The sequence below is a fragment of the Trematomus bernacchii genome, unplaced genomic scaffold, assembly GCF_902827165.1.
Source record: "Trematomus bernacchii unplaced genomic scaffold, fTreBer1.1, whole genome shotgun sequence".
Lineage (NCBI taxonomy): Eukaryota > Metazoa > Chordata > Actinopteri > Perciformes > Nototheniidae > Trematomus > Trematomus bernacchii.
In genome coordinates this window covers 724,511-742,279 of record NW_022987582.1, presented here as the reverse complement: position 1 = coordinate 742,279, position 17,769 = coordinate 724,511, and the positions used below count along the sequence as shown (strand labels likewise).

Genomic DNA, 17,769 nt, shown 5'->3' with positions numbered 1-17,769 from the left:
ATTGTCACAACACAAATCCTAAAGCAGCCTCTTTCCTTTTGTTTCTTGCACTTTGTTTCCTGCTTCTACTTTCCAATTATAAAGCTTTTTACCTTGTAACATTTCTGCTAGTCTTACTCTTATTTTCTTTTTTCTTCTGTCCTATATATATATATATGCTCATGAAACTTCTCCTTCTATCTAATCTATTTTCTGACCTAAATTAACAGATTTTACTCTGTTCTTTATTAGTAGTAGATTTAGTTTTATCAGTATAATACTTATTCTATCTCTGCTTTTTAACTTTCCTCTGAGTGACTCAAACCTTTGCTTATGACTTTCTCTCTCCTTGCATGCATAACTATTGTTCTCTCCTCTGCACTGTGCAGGTCTGGCTTTACTTTCTTGTGCTTTTTCCTTTAGTTCCTTGTCGTACTTAGTGCTTTCTGTCTGCTGCGTTGATTTATATAATTCTGAGCTTCAGCCCTTCTTTAGATCCTTTCTCTTTCATATTGCTCTTTATAGTTTATTTTTCTCTTGCTTTGAAACAATGTCTCTTGCTGGACAGGTTCTGTTTCATTCCCCCCCCCCCCTTTTTTTCTCTCTACAAGATGTGTTTTGCCGACCTTGGTATTATACGGGGCTTAATTTTTATCAGGCTTTCATTGGAGGTTAATACAGAAATGTCTTGGTTTAATTTATTTTCATCCTTCGAGGCACTATATGTATAAAAAGTTATGCTTTAAAACTATTTTTCCTGCTTTTCCTATTTGTTGAATTCTCTTTCTTTCGTTTTTAGCCCATCTGCATGTATAAGGTGGGGTAGGTACGTTTGAGAAACCGGCTCGAGATCGCTAGAATTTAAAATACACAACCGGAGAAAATCTGCCACTTCCTTATAGAGCCCCTCCTCCAACACAACACGAACGCGCACATGACCAGTGAGGGCACGAGATAAGTTTGTGCACAGATGGAAGGCTGACAGGCAGGTAGGCCATCCAGTTATTTTAGCCGGGCCGGCTAAAATAATTGGTCGTGCTTTTTACAGTATTACGGCTTCCACAGATGAAATATTTGTATGGATTTTTTGTCAAAGCACTTAAGATATTCATTGCTATCGGGATGTTAAGAGCATTCCATGGAATATAACAAAAAGTGTATCTCGAGCCGGTTTCTCAAACTTACCTACCCCACCTTTAACATTTAGTTACTGCTCTACTCTCTCCTTTTTTCTGTCATTTAAGCTTTCTAAATATTTTTTCACCATAAAACTCCAACTTTATTTTCCAACAACTCCATTCAATTCACTTTGACATCTTCTTGCAGCTCAAATGTGTTTGCTGAAGTGAACATGTCAAACAAAGCTGTGTAAAGGAAGAAAGTGAAGGAAACTCTTTTCAATTATCCAGCTTGTGTCACAGGTGCCTGTCACTCACAATAAAATGTCCATGCCAAACTCTGTTTTAACTTGTGTTTTTGTTGTATCCATTTATCTAAATGAATGCATTACATGTTTAAAAAAACAATTACACTGGGTGTCATTTATTCTTGAAGTTTATTTAAAATATATATATACACAAGATTTACAAAATGGCAGTTCAAGTTGGATCTGTAAATGGAGAGGCGTGGCAGAGAAACCTTCAGATTCAGTTGTTAGTTGAGCCGCAACATAAACTATCAAAGCATTGCAGACGCAATACAATACTTACTAGTGAGAGTGACTAAATGCTCATGGCAAACGGTCACAAGCATAACCAGCATAAAAGGAACAGATAAGAATGAGAAGAGAACAAATACTGGTTAGAGATCTGTAGCAGAGGAGAGGACAGCATGCAGGGAGAGGAGTTAAGAGAAAGTGAGAACAGAGAAGAGACTAGTTCAGAGGGAATGGCCGGAGATGAACACAGCAGAGGTGAGGGACATGGGAAGTTCTTCCAGTAAATATCAAGGAAGGAGTTACAAAGACTGATGGGAGGTATACAGTAACATGGGAGCAAAAAATACTGAAAACATGACTCAGGCAACTGGGAGGAAAAACAAACAAAACATCCAAAATGAAAATGTGTATTGTTAGTTCCTGGGTGGAATTTTCTACTAAAAAAGGCAAAATAAACAAAGTAAACATCCTGGACTGTATCAATGCTGAAATCCTGAGAGGTGCACACATTAACCATGTTTAAAGAAATGTTAAGTTTACACAAACCCAATGCAACAAACAACTGTCATTCAGCTCATTCACATGAGAAGAATCCAAAGTCTTTTTTTGGGAGGACGTGCCACTTGTCATATGAAGCTTTGCCTGAATAAGACTGCATACTAAGAGAAATGTTACTAACTGTCGGGGAATTTCATGAGTGATATGTTCGGAATGTCCAGACACATTTCTTTTGAGGCATTTAAAAATGACTGCAAATCTATAACTGAGCAAACATTATCCAAAATAATTTGCGATTAATAATAAATAGGAATTTAAGAAAAATACCACCAAATGATGACTAATTTACCAGCAAACACATGTAGGCGAAATATTCAAAATGTATCTGGACAAACAGTAAAAAGGGGGCTTTGTAAATCCTCAGGCAGTTTTCTCAAAACTTAACAGGTATCATGTTGCACAGAAAAACATTTTCAATATTTGGGTTAGCAGCAAATCACATTAGCAGCAGCATCAACATTTTCCACATTTCATCATGAGGCTCCCATGTATTTCATCAGCTGTGACGCTTCAACTTGAGCGGGTCAAACCAAGACTGGGATGCTCACTCTCTCCGGCTGGCGTCACTATCCTCTCTTTATGAGCTCCTGCTGTGAGCAGTGCTGCGAGCTGAAGGAGGAGAGGGCTGGTGGTGTGGGGGGGAGTTTAGGGGGTGGGGTGGGGGGGCAGTGAAGAGGACAGGGGATCAGGTAAATGAAGGGGAAAGAAAGAAAACATGTTGAGATTGTTGTCATTACAAATTGTTTGCTGAAATGGTCAACAGTGAAGTTTGACAAATAACGGTCCAGTGTTTACAAGAACATTTTGTCAACCTGATGGAAATTGGTTGAAGACTTAAACATTTTGTGTTCATCACTGAGAAGATATCAGCTTTGCATGGAACTACCTGCCAAGCTTTACTGCCACAAAAAGGCGAGTGATACAATAGAGGCAACAGGAGTTTTGCCTGAATAAAATATGACCATTTTGACATTTGAACTGGTCATGTCACTCAAAACTGAGCATCAAATATTGCCACAATGCCTGTATGAATGTTTTCAGGCTGTACTGGGGAAATCATCGACTCCTCTATCATCTACATCCTGACAACGTCACCCAGATCTATCTGCATTTTAGTTTACATATTCCCATATGGTCAAAGAAGAGTTCTGCAAAACCCAGAAGAAAATAAAAGAGAATCACACGTCCGTGTGAGGGGGAAAAAACGACACTATGCACTAGTGCACTAATATAAATCACAGCAATATCATACAATATTTACAAAAATAAACTCTGTTGACAAATAAACATGTACAGCAAGCCTGCATCCACTCAAGTTCTGCTTAGTTACCCCTCAGTCTGAAATGGCTTAATATTTCTACAGCAGCAATTAATACTGTTCAAATAAACAAAACTCAAATCAAAACGACCCGTTTCTTTTCTTCAAATGTTTACACTATCATTATCTATGAGTCCTTAAATTATAGGATATGGTAGAAAACAAACAAAATTAACATGGAGTTAATGTGTTGTTGGTATAGGTGTACATTTACTGAACAATTTGGAACTGTCTAATACCTCATTTTTAATACCAATTATCACCTAAAATAGTGTGTCCCCCACCAATAGTATTTTAGGTCCTGGACAGCACAAGCCTCAAGACTAATGGACCACAATCACATCAGAAATACTTCAAGAAAGTCCTGTCCTGTACCAAAGGGTAAATAGTCTTTTATTCATCTTTTTAATTATTAATTACTTGTCAACTGGGAAAATGGACATAAAGCATCTTGACTCAACTCGCATGTCCTTTATTAAATTACTGTCTACATCAGATGGAAACTCTTTTATCAACACTCAACCATATGACCTTCAGATAGCAAAGGTTAATGTGCAGTAAACACGTCGGATCTAACTGGTGCCATTCTGGCATTTTAGGGTTTAGTCAAATTGTATCATACTTAATTAATCTAACATTAAACTGCTTATTATAAAAATCTGCTTTGCTGCTCCATAATTCTTTTACTGGGCCATGACAAAGGACGGAAGAAATTCAACACAGACGAAAAGTGAGGCAGCATCTCAGCCGTGCCGTCCTCTTCCTCCTCCTCCTCCCAGAGAGTCCCTTTAGCTTACCAGCCGTGCACACAGATCATACAAACCGCTCGTAGTTTTTGGAAGAGGCAGCAGGTTCTCGCTGAAGCTCACCCCGCAGAATTCCCCTTTGGCTGTATTTAAAAGATGGCAGCTTTTCTGTTGATTAACAGCTGGTGAGGTTAAGAAGGCCAACATGGAGGTCAGAGGGGCTTCATCACTTTTCTGTTGGTCGGCGTCTGCTGGATTCCAGGTGCTGGCAGGACGTCCGCTGGAGGAGGATGGCGGCAGACTCCCTCTCTGCCTCTGGCTGCTTTCATTCTGGAGATGGAGCTCAGCTTGGAGGGCACGGAGGAGGATACCACCCTGATGAAGAACACTTGCCTGATTCCTTGATCATACACAAAGTCAATGCTCATCACGTTCAGACTTTCTCCCAAAAGCTGGCCAACCATTTCTTGACCGGGATCATTGAATTAATAGAACTTAATTCAAATCAGGAACAAGACTTAAGACTTAAGTTCATTGCTCTCACTGGCCTTTTGATCAGGATGAGGAACAGGATGATGCGCGGCCATCTGATACCTTTGGGGCAACCCGGTGCAGGACATACAAACCACCTCATCTTCCTTCAGACACACGGCCGGCGCCTTCTCTCACGCGTTTTATCACAGTCTTTAGGAGGAATGTGTAAGGGTGATCTGAATCTGTGGACTTCTATGCAAACAGGAGAGAGCTGGATGAAGGACTGGCAGCTGTTTGTATTTCCCTTTTGGTTTACAAGGCTTGAATCTTCAGGTGTTGAAGCTGTTGACTTGAGGAAGGAAAACACATAACAGAACACTGTTAGCTTTGACATCTGAGGGTCGCTAGGGAACAGGAATCATGGGGGGGGAGGGGGGGGGCCTCTCTGATTTGTTCTATTGACTTTTGACTCCCATTGCTGACACTACACGTGTACCCCAGATCTAAACTCCTCACTCGTCTGGCATTATAAAGCAGTTCCTATCCAACGACATCTGTAATCTGAATCTAAGAGTTTTCATGAATCTTTCTATGTGGGTCTTCTGTAGTTTGCCAACCCTATCTGAAAAGGCTGATGTGTCTCAAGTGCAGTGCATTGTATATGTGAAGCTCCATTATGGTCCCTTAACTTCTCCCTTTATGGTGTTCCCCCCCCACCCCACCTCCTCAGGAGGCAGCCAAAGCGGCTGAGCTGGTTTTGCAGTCTATCTTTTCAGGGTCACCGGGGTAGAAAGTGACACCATGCGCAGTGAGAAAGGTCACACAGGAGTCTAAACAAGAGAAGCCCAGATTGGAGTGCACATACTCCACGAGCAAGTCGGGCCTGAACCTGCGGAAAACAGAGAAAACAGAGAAATCAGGAACTCATAATTTATGGAGAACTAAAATGTGAAAATAAATCTTTCTGGACCTTCACTTACGTTTTTACCATAGCCCGAAGTGCAATCATTCTCTCCCTCTCAACAAACTTGTCAATGAGGTATGAAGCCATGCGCGGGGCTTCTTTGTACAGCTTAAAGAAACGGTGATAGTTTCCTAATGCCCAGGCAGCGCGGAGTGCAAGAGCATGAGCCACACACACATCTGCCCGCAGGGCAGGGGTCAGGTACACCAACTCAGTGGTCAGATCTGGAGGGGGCAATGATTGGCCAACGTTTAAATATGAAGGGAAGAGATAAGAATGTATGTATGCTGTTTATAACATGTGAACACTGACATTACATCTTTACATACACAAAATGTTTATGACCTTTTACTGAAAATATTCACGCTTGGCTGTACACATGGCCTTGGAACAATATTATTTCACTACTGTTGGCTAAATGTCATATCATTTGGGATATTGCCATATTCTGATTTAACGCCATCAGTGTGAGCGTACCTCCAGAGTTTTTGGTGAAGATGTAATACAGCAATCTATATGCTGTAAACTCTCCAATGTTCTCCGACGGGTTGTCCTTATACAGGGCCTTCAGCTGGGTCTGGCACTGGTTGAACTCTTCATGGTCTCCCTGGAGACAATTAACATTCGGTCATTATTATAAAATATACTGTTATCAATTTTTAACTACCGCAAAACGTATAGAAAATAAAACGGACTGACCTTTTCCAGAGCAATGCGTGCATGACACTCGTACACTTCCACTGTGAATTCAGTACGAACTCCTTGGACCTGTTGGGGAAAATAAAAACTCATTTAGATAACCATGATAAAAAACACAGACGGAGGTTAACATTGTAAAAATACTAAGACGGGTAGAAATGAAAGACTTGCTGCAAACTGACCGTGAGGTCCTGTCGTATGGACTTCATCTGTTCACAGGCATACGTGTACTCCTGGTGGGTTTTCCAGTGGAGTTTCACAGCCAGCAGAGATCTCCTCAGGACCTGGATACAAACAAGTTCAGAAACAGGTAAGGCGTGGATCGTGATCTTTGGTGGTGTAGATGGAGACATAAATATACTATATAATATAAAAGCTTCATCATGTCATCTAGATCTTCACCCTTTTTTATGCATTGTAAAGCAGGGTATATGCAGGAAGTCAAATGTAATACAACCTCTTTGGACAATTTATATACTTATTGAAAACAAGCTACAAAATGTAATACCTTGGAAAATGCCGTTTAATATTTTTTAATAGCCTTCATTTTCGCTAATTTGATTTATCAACTTTTAATACCTTTTTAAGACCCCGCGGACACCCTGTCAATGGTAAAAAGTATTCTGAAAAACGTTCAACCCATTTAGCAGTATCCTCAGACAACTGTCAAGAGAGACAGATCTCAGACATGCCAAACATCATCCGAGGACTGTATAACTGACACAGGAATACATAAAAACGACTCCCACAAGAGTTTCACTTACATGCACAGGGCGCACAGTAGAGGGGTCGGGGGCACAGGTGAGCCTCAGGTAGGGCTTGGTGACGTCCTGGCATGTCCCCACAATGGGGACGTCATCCCAGCTGAGGCTCTCCTGGGTTCCATCCGGTTGGTCGAAAGAGTTGATGGAAAGAACCAGAGGCTCTGAGCGCAGCTGCTTGTGGAAGCGGGCTGCTCGGCTCTGCTTCTTGGCTTCTCGCAGTGGGTCATGGAAATCCACACCGGCGTTGCCCCCTTTCCTCTTCTTTCCAACCGCTGCATTGGAGTCTTCCATATTTCTAGAAAAGTAATTTGGAGATTATGTCCTCTGCTATGGAGTCAGGAAGTCCTACGCCCTCTTTGAGGACAGTGACCAATGAGAATAGGAAGAGCCTTTTCCCCCATTAACTGTGGGATTTCATTGGGAGTTTGTCCTTGTCTGATGAGAGGGTCTAAGGACAAAGGGTCTAAGGACAGAGGGTCTAAGGACAAAGGGTCTAAGGACAAAGGGTCTAAGGACAGAGGGTGTCGAATCATATTCTGTATAATCTGTGAAGCCCCCTGAGACAAATGTACATTGTGATATTGGGCTCCACGAGTAAACTTTGATCGATTGTTAAATGATCCATTTTTGTAATTATATATTTATTTACATACCGGCGTCCTCTATTTGCTTTTCCTCCTCTTCCACGTCCTCTCTCCCCTCCTCCACGTCCCCTTTCCCTGTCATTACCTCGACCACGTCCACCTCTTCGTCGTGACAACTGGGGTCGGAGGTCACTGGAGATGCTGCTGTCTGATTGCGAGCCAGAGTCACTGGGAGGAGGACGGAGACACAAGATTCAAAATGAAGAAATACACAGGCCTACAATAGCCAAAGATGATCACGGGGGAAATGTTGTCTTACCTGCGTCTGTGCCTTTGGGTGCTGCGGTCCCTGTGTCGGTCATGGGAGGGGGATGGGGAGCGAGAGGACGAATGAGAGGAACTAGAAGATGGACTCCTCTGAGAAAAGATATTCCTGTAGTGGCCCAATCGGTGTGCACCACCCCTGCCTCTTGGAGATGCAGCCAGTGTACTTCCGCCACGGCTAACTGAGCCATCAGCTGTCCTCTGGGATGCAAGAGCCTCCCAACGAGAGGGCTTGGCCTTTAGTCTGCAATAAGAACAAAAACAAAGACCCAAAGTCAGTTCAAAAGTATTCAGAACAAAGAAATGCATCAAACCATTGCAGGGGAACTAATTTAATATAAAGCCAAATTTCAACTTAACTGAAACCAAATCAAAATACAGTTACGTTTTATGTCTGATTTTATCTGGAAAACTAATGTCAAGTACATTTTGAAGCTGAGATATATAAAATAAATAATCCGGTCAAACATAAATCCACTACTAAACTCACTCTGGCAATGGCTCATGGGTCCAGTCGATGGTGTAAGCAGAGCCGTCCTTCAGCCGATCCTGCAGAACCTCCTTCAACACCTTCTCTGTACGATCTTTGTCTTCCTCTGACTCACAGGCTGTAAAGCAGCGCTGCACATATTCCTTCATGGCTTGGGGCCAGTCCTGGGGTCTGGAGAGAAAAACATCTTGAGTCAACATATTCTAAACTGATTCAGTCTTTTTTAATCTATTGAGACAGACCAGTTCGTACCGCATCTGAGCACCGTCAGGTGGGGAACTGGCAGAAGCCAGGGAGGAAGGAGTAGGATTTAATCCTGAGGGCTGCTCGTCTGGAGGGAAAGTCTGATTGGAAATTGGAGAACACTGAACCTGATAAGGCCTCTTGTGAATATTGAACTTCATAGCAGCTGCACCAGGTGCCTCTGTGAGAAACAACAGAAACGGGAAATTAGTTAGAAGTGTCATGGTGTGTCTGGACAAACATCTTTAACTAACTAAATAACCACTGGGGAAATTGTGGAACCTGAACTGAGATACAGAATAATTAAACTTTGTTTATATAGTATAAAAAGTCTGGATGTTTGGATTCGGAATGTAGAACTACACAATAGGTCCCAGATTCACCTTTAAACTTTACAGCCCATCTAATACTAAACACCTTTGAATTGTATTTCCGTATTGTCAAAGATATTTTTCAGTTATAATTGAAAAAAGCCTGTAATTACAGCAATATATGTGTAAACTGCATCAGAGAATAACAGTTAAGTAATGCAGATGAGCAAATCTTACGTTTCATGCGGTGCCACAGCTGCTGTCCTTGATTTTGGTTTTTGTTTTTGTTGGCCTCACCTCTGCCAAGCCCTGGTGCATACTGGCCTGGCTGCTGTTGTTGTTGTTGTTGTTGTTGTTGTTGTTGCTGCTGCTGCTGCTTGTTATTCTGCGGGGGCTGATAGGAGTTCTGGGCCTGAAAACCCTGTCCATAGTTGGGCCTACCCTGGGAATGATTATAAGCTTGCATTTGGTTGGAGTCACCAGGTGGGTATTGCATGGAGTTATTGCCACCATAAGCATTTTGTGATGGAGGAGGGGGGTACTGGGAGTTGGATTGTGGAGGTATAGATGGGGGGGGAGGAAGAGGTGGTTTGTCGGAGGTGGTAGGGCTCTGGGGGGGTTGGGTAGTGGAAGGGGGAGGAGGTTGAGCTGGGTAGCCGGGGGACTGGTCTTCCATTCCAGGCACTGGAGGAGGCTTTGAAAAGAAAAACAGAAAAAGCTATTTCAGCAACTATTTGAAGAATAAGAATGTAGTAGAAGCTACAAAAAAGATTGGGGCCTTACACCCAAAGTCAATTTCACCAAATGTTCAAACTGTTATTACCAAATAAGGGCCATAATAATACATGTGACGTTATTAGGGGATCTGTGAAGAACTTCTAATTCCAATACCTGTCCATTAGGGGTGGGAGCTCCTGGGTAAGGCCCTGGGGGTGTACCATACTGATTTGGTGGATATGCAGCTCCATACTAAAAATACAGAGAACCCCATTTTAGGAGATATGAGCCTTGTAGCAAACATTGTTTAATGCAGTAAATGAATTTGTATTAAATATTATTATTGTAAAATATTGATAGGAAACAAATCATGATCTGTACTTACTGGAGCCACGGGGTAGTAGTAATTATAGGGGTATGTGTACCCAGGATAATGCTGCTGAGTTTGCTGGTACCATGGATAGTACTGCTGCTGCTGCTGCTGCTGCTGCTGCTGCTGTTGTTGCTGCTGCTGTTGCTGCTGCTGTTGCTGCTGCTGAGGTGGTGGTGGCTGCTGAGGTGGTGGTGGCTGCTGCGGTGTCTGAACGGCAGCTGAGTCAGTCACTGCTGGCTGAAACTGACCGGCCTGAAATTACACACATACATAAATAGAATTGTCATTTTAATCCAGTACAAAAATCAAGGATCCGTTTAAATCACATACCAAAAATGACTCATACTGATTATTATGTAACATTAAGTTTGTAGTGTGTTACAACTGCATCAAATTAACTTTTGGTTCCAAGATATATGCCTGGATGTAAACCACACTATCAACGATTCCTGAATATGAGACGCAACGATTACTGGACAAACTTGCACGCCCAAAAATGCAGGATGATGGTTTAATGTAGTCAGGACATGCAAATGCAGTCACTGCAAATGAGCAGGCAAAATGGTGCTGGACCTTATTTTCTTTTTTGATATTTAGATGTTTTGTGTCCATATTTATATTTGTAGATCTCGGGTTGTCAGCAGATCAACTAACATGCATTACAATGCCAACTCAAATAACAGATAGAGACACAGAGCTAAAAGCACACCTCTGCTGTGGCTGTCCGGTTGGCTTGTGCATTCTTAGCAGCGCTCTGACTCTTGTTAATGGACGCTAGTGCTTGTCTTGCCTTCTCCCATTCTGGGTTTTCGTGAACCTGGCCATCTCCAGCACCACCAAAGGACCTGCCATCAACAGAAGAACAATTGTGTTGAAGGAATACAAACGTTTTGATATGATCAGTTTACAAGTATTGAGGTTAGGTATCACAACAGTGATAATCTAATAACACAACTAACATGATATTAAAACAAATGTACAACGTGTTAACTGAACAGGTTTGGTGTATCGCGTTCGGTCTTGCGTTATACAGGCGTAGCTTGTACGACAGCTAACAGTTAACAACTGTAGGTTCAAACTGTTACTTTCACTGTGACCCACTTAGCAGTTGACGGAACGTTCTATTGCATCTACTGTTAACCATTAGCTAATCACCCTACCAACAGCTCTCCATGTTACTGTTAGCCTGTGAACGGGAAGCCATTACTGTTCAAACATGAAGCGCTAAGATAATATGTTGACATTAAAGATTGCTACGCCAAACCATATCGTCCATAACGAAATAATAATTAAGTACAGTCTGAACAATAAAAATGTCCACATTAAGAAGCAAACTGGTTAGCTTTCGGTAAACAAAACCAATGGCCTGTTGTAGCTAGGTATGCTATCTTTAGTCAACACCCTCAGATGAGCAAAGGTTATTTTAGAGTATAGTGAGATTATAGAAGGCTATGTCTACCATATCATACCATGTATTAGCCTTATAGATTTAAACTACATTATATTTATGTAATCAGGCATTTGTTGTGAGTTTCCTATTGCTAGAAAGGGCGACCTACCAGTTTGTTGTAGGGGTTGTTTGTTTCGTGTTGGCCGCCATTTCAGCAGTCTCTAGTTAGCTTTGGAAAGCTAACGCTTGGACCGTTGGTCACTAGCTAAGCTAAGTGGCTAACGCCGTTAGCTTTCCTGCTAAGGCAAAACGTAAACAAGATGACACGACGATACAAGAACAGCAGTCAGCCGACTGCGTCTAATGTCAAGATATCCTAACAAGTCAAACTGTAATTTGGTTTATTTAACGGCGCAAACAAACATATGTAGTGGATAAACGCATATTTGCTTCCTTATTCGTCGATGACCAACTTCGTCTGACAAGCTGTAGAGATACAAAATGGCAGATAAGTCAACTGACGGTGTTCGGTAAGGTGTTTTTGTGCCCAGAGTAAATTCTCTCAGGAAAAGCCTCCTCTCTTGTTACTCAACCTCCCCTACAGGCTCCACCAATCACATTTCAATCCTTAGCATGGGATTGGATGTCAATGCCTGACAGGCACAACACAGGAAATAACTCCCTAAAATTATTCACTTTGCCTAAATTGGAAGCGTTAAGGAAATGCACTTTATTCTAGTCATAAATTAGCAGATGTGGAAGAAGTATTCAGATATTTTACTTTAGTACAAGTAGAAATGCTGCAGTGTAGAAATATAACTCCTGCATTCAAAATCTGAAGTACTAAAAGTATTATGATAAACATATTATTTTAATTATTGTATTTGCATATAAATATAATTGGACCATTTCATATATAACCACTAATCTATATTATATCCTTAAATGCTTAATGATCATTGATGTATAAGCATCACTAAAGAGTAAGCTGGAAAAAGTAAGGCCCATTTAACAACTCTATATACAGCTACATACTTTAATTATATAAGGTTAAAACATACGTTTTTTTTTAAATATTCAGATGCAGATACCTCCATATTCCTTTCTATCTATCTATCTATCTATCTATCTATCTATCTATCTATCTATCTATCTAGTATCTATCTAGTATCTATCTATCTATCTATCTATCTATCTATCTATCTATCTATCTATCTATCTATCTATCTATCTATCTATCTAAAAACATAAATCACTATGATTGTCCATATTTGTGAGGATGGTTTAATTTTACCCAGTCACAGAGACATAATCTATGTTTTTACCTTGTGTTATTCAAATTCATAGATTTTAGGCATTCTCACTCATCAGGGACTTTATCTTCCTGTGAAGCACACAGCTGCAGGACGTGTTTGTGTGTGTGTTGTATGTGTGTGTTCTACGACTGTATTACAAAGAGGGGAGTCATATCCTGTCACAAATTCTCTCCCACTCCTTATCCCTCAAATCATTCATGGTTTTTGGAGGTCTCTCTGCAACTGTTTGAGGGTTCATGTGCAGTGCAGCCACAAACTACAGGGCTCACAATGTCTTCATAGAGATACAATCCATTTCAGTACCAAAACAAAACACTCATTCAACGAATTTCTATGATTTATAACGTTTTATTTAGCACTTTTGAGTTGTATTGCATTTTAATACTGATACACTGTACAATAAATTCCATGATGTTGAAAAAAATCAACATACATTTTTTGTATTTGTTGTATTTGTGGCCTGGCGTCAGAATGCAAAGCTTCCAAGTAAATGAAACAGTAATTGGTAAACATTTCTAGACAATTTCTCACAGTGCATGATATAATGTGTCTGTTAAATGAATAACGTGTTCTCATTGTTGTGCTGTTCAGCTACATCATCACACAAAAATGTCGAGCATCTGTGACACGATCTCAGGAACAATGACTCACTACCCTCCACCATTGTTTTAATACCTGGGGTTTGGTAATGCTTCTGTTTCTTTAACCCATGAGAGGAAGCTGAACTCTGAAATAGCATCTCTACTCCACTTATGTTGTTCATCCAAATCCAGGCTCTCTCTAGTTTTCTGTTTTAAAAAGGATTCCTTACTAATTGGTTTTGAGAGTGAATGATTGTGGGGGTTAAATAATTTGAGTTAATTATGCAAAAGTTTACAAAACGATGTTGTTGACAGCTAAGTGGTGCAATACAGCAGGGTTAACTTCACCAACTGCATTCCTTCAAGACTTCAGTCTATTATAAGTATATGTATGTATATAAGTCAAACCCTTCTGTAATTATTTGGTGAATCTAAATGTGTACTTGTGTAGCATGAACGTGAAAACCTATTTTTTACATTTAATATTTTAAGATATTCTTCTAGGAATGTAAGCATTTATTTTTTTAAATATTAGGGAGTTTACATTCATTCACATATTTTAGTCTGATTCCAGCATTCATTTTCAACATTTTATTTCTATAATTTCCATGGATGTTTCCTGGACATATCTGTGTAATCAGCATATCTGTGTAAAGCACCAAATACAGGAGAAGAGACAACGCTGAGACAATTAATTTGGGTTGTGTTTAGTTTATATATTTAAATACAATATATTCTATATTTTAAATGTGTCATTGATCAGAGTTGCAATGTGTACACATTTTTGATACAAATGTAGCCTATGCTACCAGGCTTTAAATGTTTTTTTCAAAAGTGAATCCCAAATAATTTAACTCTTTTAGAAAATAATTTGTTATTAGTGGCAGTATTGGGATCAACTTTATGGTTTCCTCTATAGATCAACATAAACTAAATATATTCAGGGTAACAGTTTAGCATTGTGTGTCAATCCAATTCCAACCTGATTTTCAAACCTATAGGCTATATAATATAGCCAGATAATAATCACAATGCTTGTAATCGTTTTGGTTATTTTTCTAAATAGAAAAAAATAGGCTAATGAAATATTAAGCTCTTTCATAATTTCACGTGTTAATTGAAAAAGACTAGTTGAGGTTAGTAGGCTACAGTTTAGTTACATTTCGATACACATGTTCCTCCAGTTAACATGTTGTTGCTTGATTAATAAACACGTGGCTCACAGCTATAACGTTACATTGAATATCTACTCTGTCTCGCAGTGTGTTGAGAGAGGCTGTTGGTCTCGTTTGAGTGTAACAGCGTCTTCTAAAGTCGACACAGATATTTTAATCCAGCTCTCCCCAATAACCGTCGCGTCACTTCCTCAGCCCATGCCCATCCCTTTGGAAGGAAAAAAAGAAAACTCTCACCGACAAACGACGGCGAGAAAAAGAGCGAGGGAAAAGTCGAGAGGGAAGCTAAAGTCAAAAAGCCAGATGAAAAAGTTGGATACTGAAGAGCGAGCCAACCAAAGACCAGAGTATTCCCTTTAAAGTAAGTTTTACACACTTTTAAAGAGTCGCTGCCGCTCACTCAAGTCTATTGATCAGTTTTACATTGATCCAAGCGGTCACTGCTTTGTCAATAAGTATGTAACCCTCGAGTGCTCTACTTTTAGGTTATAAATTATAGCTGTATTTAACCAATTCAATACACAATTTACTTTAACTATTAATGGAAAGTTCTGGTAGTAGGGGTAGGCCTGTAAGCAAGCCCCCTCCCCTCCCAAAACTAACTCTCACATACACTCAAAATAAGGTCTTCTAATTTTCAGTTTCTTTTTTAATGTATGATTGATATATTGTCATTAAGGTGAGCTAGCCTGAAAAACTTGTCATATGTATGAGGTAATATTGGCTTTACATTCTGTAATTATTATTAACTTGGAATGTTACTTTTTTTAATGCTGAGATCTATATTAAATGCCCACCAAAGCAGAACAGCTAAATAGATTTGGTGTCATATATTCTTTTTTTTTGTAGAGAAAGTTACAGTCTTGTTTTCATCCGCATACACCCCTGAGGGGAGAGAAAAGTATGTGCTAGCGTTGCATGAGTATGTTTCAAGTACAAGTCTCAGCATGGCCTTCACAGCCGCTCCAGTGCCAAAAAGCTCATTGGTGTCCCGCAATGTTGCACAACATGGCTAAGTGTTGACGCTGCCCTGTCTTATCATGAGGCAGGACTGGGGCTTCAGTATTTCAGTTTATCCTGCAAAATGTCTGTATTACACTATGTTATCTCATTGATGGGTTATTGCTCATTGTAAATAAGAATCTTCGCCCTATTTAGCCCCCATATTCATCTCTTACCTCAATCTGTCTACAGTCATGCCGCTGCACAAATCAACCCGGGCACCTCGCCTGGACCCCACCATGATCTCAGCCCCACTGGGGGACTTTCGCCACACCATGCACATTGGCAGAGGAGGCGATGCCTTTGGGGACACCTCCTTCCTGTCCACTCTTGGCCCGAGCTCGGCCAGTCCTGACCCGGAGGGTTCAGGGATGACGCCAGCTGGTGATTCTCAGGTGGAAGTCAACCACAGTGAGCTCCATACTGACGCTCCAGGAAGCCCACAGGACTACGAGCTCAAGCACTCTGAGTCAGTGTCTTCCTTCGACATGGATCTGGATCTAGGCCCGTCTATGCTGGGGGATGTACTCGGGATAATGGACGGTTTGGGGTTTGACTCCAATGAGGAAGATGTGTTCAACCCCAAAAGTGGCACATCCCTGGTGGAAGCACAGCAGGGAAAAGGGGTTATGGAGAAGTCTGTAAACATGCAGAACGAACTGAATGGGAAGAACTTGGTGGGGTTGGATGGAAACCAAGGGGGAGACAGCAGGATAGCAGATGGGAACGGGTTCAAGCCCAAGGGGTTACGACCAAAAGTGCGATTCAGTGACAAACGAGAGGAGATAATTCGCCAGGCATCTGAAGAGGAAGAGGGTCAAGGGTTTGACTTCCAGGATGAGGAGCAGCTGGTGGTTCGTAGTCCAACGAGGGGTGAGAGTGTAGTAGGTGGAGGTGAAACCGAGGTCACCAATCACAAAGTAGATTTGCCACCTAGTCCGGCTTCGTCACATAGCTCAGAGTACGAAGGAGTCACCTCATTGGACAGGAGGAGGGTTGACAGCGGCCACTCAGAGACTGATACAGAGGAGGAGGAAGAGGAGGGACGAGGCTACACATTTGAAGATGAGTTTGATGATGAAATCGGTCTATAGGGGATAGGTACAGTTTCCCCGTAAAAACAGATCTTTGCTGTCATGTAAATCAAGTAAACTGTATTTTCTTCTTTCAGCATCATTTTAACGGGAGGCTTAAACAGAATGCAAACTGGATTTAAAAAAAAAAAGATTTAGTTTGACGATGTTGCTCAACTGGAAGAGACATTTTATGTTTTATCTGTGAAGGTAACAGATTTACTAGTCATTTGATCAGAACATTCATGTTGTTTTTGAGGTTATTGCAGTGGAAGGTTTGTAGCACTTTGATTTATTTCAATGACCTGGAAAACTTTGCTGACACATACTAAGTAATGATGCTTGCGGTAATTTCCATGTTTTCTTTATTTTCGCCATCCGAAGCACACACAGCAGGTGTTTGAGCTTTACGTTACAGTGCCTTAAAGAGCTGTATTCTTACATTATTTTATCATGTGCTATATCAATGTCTTAATAATTATTTCTCATACTGCATGTTTATTACAATCTCCGTGTCTTTTCTTTATGTTTAATGCATTTGTCAAGCTTTACAAATGGCTTCCAGAGACATTGTCAGAAAATAAATGTATCCTGTGTTTATTTACTGTGAATTTGTCACATTCCTAACCTGACAGCGTGTTTCTCTGGTTCAGGTCTGTTAAAAAAACATTTTAATTGTGCAATTATTAAGCATGTTTTCAAGTTACCAAAGTTTTTCTTTGGGCTGTGGGGCTGGACTTTAGTATAATGCTAAGACAATCATGGGATTTATAGGTCATTGTAAATTAGGACCAGCGATGTATTTTTGTAAATGTTTTTTGCTTGTATAATGCTTGTATTTTTTAAATGTATTTTATTTCATATTGCTGTAAAAGGGAGAGACCATTATCCTCATCTGTTGAAATGCTGGTTTGAACACGTTTGTTATATTGTGGTTTAAAACACGACAGTGAAAACAATAAAACAATTATTGGGATTTTTGAAATATTCATCAGCCTTTGATTTGATTTGATTTTATTTAGAAATGACTC

At 40.5% G+C, this 17,769-nt stretch overlaps 2 protein-coding genes across 3 annotated transcripts; one reads left to right on the top strand and one right to left on the bottom strand.

Moving 5' to 3' along the window:
- Positions 1 to 1,515: 1,515 nt before the first annotated feature.
- leng8 (leukocyte receptor cluster (LRC) member 8) lies at positions 1,516 to 12,111 on the bottom strand. 2 transcript variants are annotated; one of them, XM_034128065.1, is made up of 15 exons: positions 11,761 to 12,111; positions 10,992 to 11,046; positions 10,214 to 10,453; positions 10,003 to 10,080; positions 9,349 to 9,805; positions 8,810 to 8,981; positions 8,558 to 8,728; positions 8,063 to 8,311; positions 7,813 to 7,971; positions 7,160 to 7,454; positions 6,578 to 6,679; positions 6,396 to 6,464; positions 6,174 to 6,303; positions 5,713 to 5,920; positions 1,516 to 5,621 (listed from the first exon to the last, which is right to left on the bottom strand). In XM_034128065.1, the coding sequence occupies exons 1-15, from the start codon at positions 11,799 to 11,801 to the stop codon at positions 5,459 to 5,461; spliced, it is 2,589 nt and encodes an 862-aa protein (XP_033983956.1). In that variant the 5' UTR covers positions 11,802 to 12,111; the 3' UTR covers positions 1,516 to 5,458. The 2 variants fall into 2 exon arrangements, with proteins under 2 accessions (XP_033983956.1, XP_033983955.1); XM_034128064.1 differs by having other exon boundaries at positions 10,911 to 11,046; positions 11,761 to 12,110.
- Positions 12,112 to 14,852: 2,741 nt separating this feature from the next.
- Positions 14,853 to 17,727, top strand: cdc42ep5 (CDC42 effector protein (Rho GTPase binding) 5). Its single transcript, XM_034128057.1, has 2 exons — positions 14,853 to 15,024; positions 15,858 to 17,727. Exon 2 carries the CDS (start codon positions 15,860 to 15,862, stop codon positions 16,757 to 16,759), a length of 900 nt encoding a protein of 299 aa, XP_033983948.1. The 5' UTR covers positions 14,853 to 15,024; positions 15,858 to 15,859; the 3' UTR covers positions 16,760 to 17,727.
- The last annotated feature ends 42 nt before the right edge of the window (positions 17,728 to 17,769 follow it).

Bases quoted from the DNA above. Each gene is read 5' to 3' on its own strand.
- leng8 (XM_034128064.1), bottom strand. From the start codon at position 11,801: ATGGCGGCCAACACGAAACAAACAACCCCTACAACAAACTG. The intron at 7,455-7,812 runs GTATGTAAATAA...TTACTTTTCTAG, and splicing joins AAAGCAAATAGAGGACGCCG to AAATATGGAAGACTCCAATG. The intron at 5,921-6,173 runs GTACGCTCACAC...TGCCCCCTCCAG, and splicing joins CTTCACCAAAAACTCTGGAG to ATCTGACCACTGAGTTGGTG.
- cdc42ep5 (XM_034128057.1), top strand. From the start codon at position 15,860: ATGCCGCTGCACAAATCAACCCGGGCACCTCGCCTGGACCCCACCATG.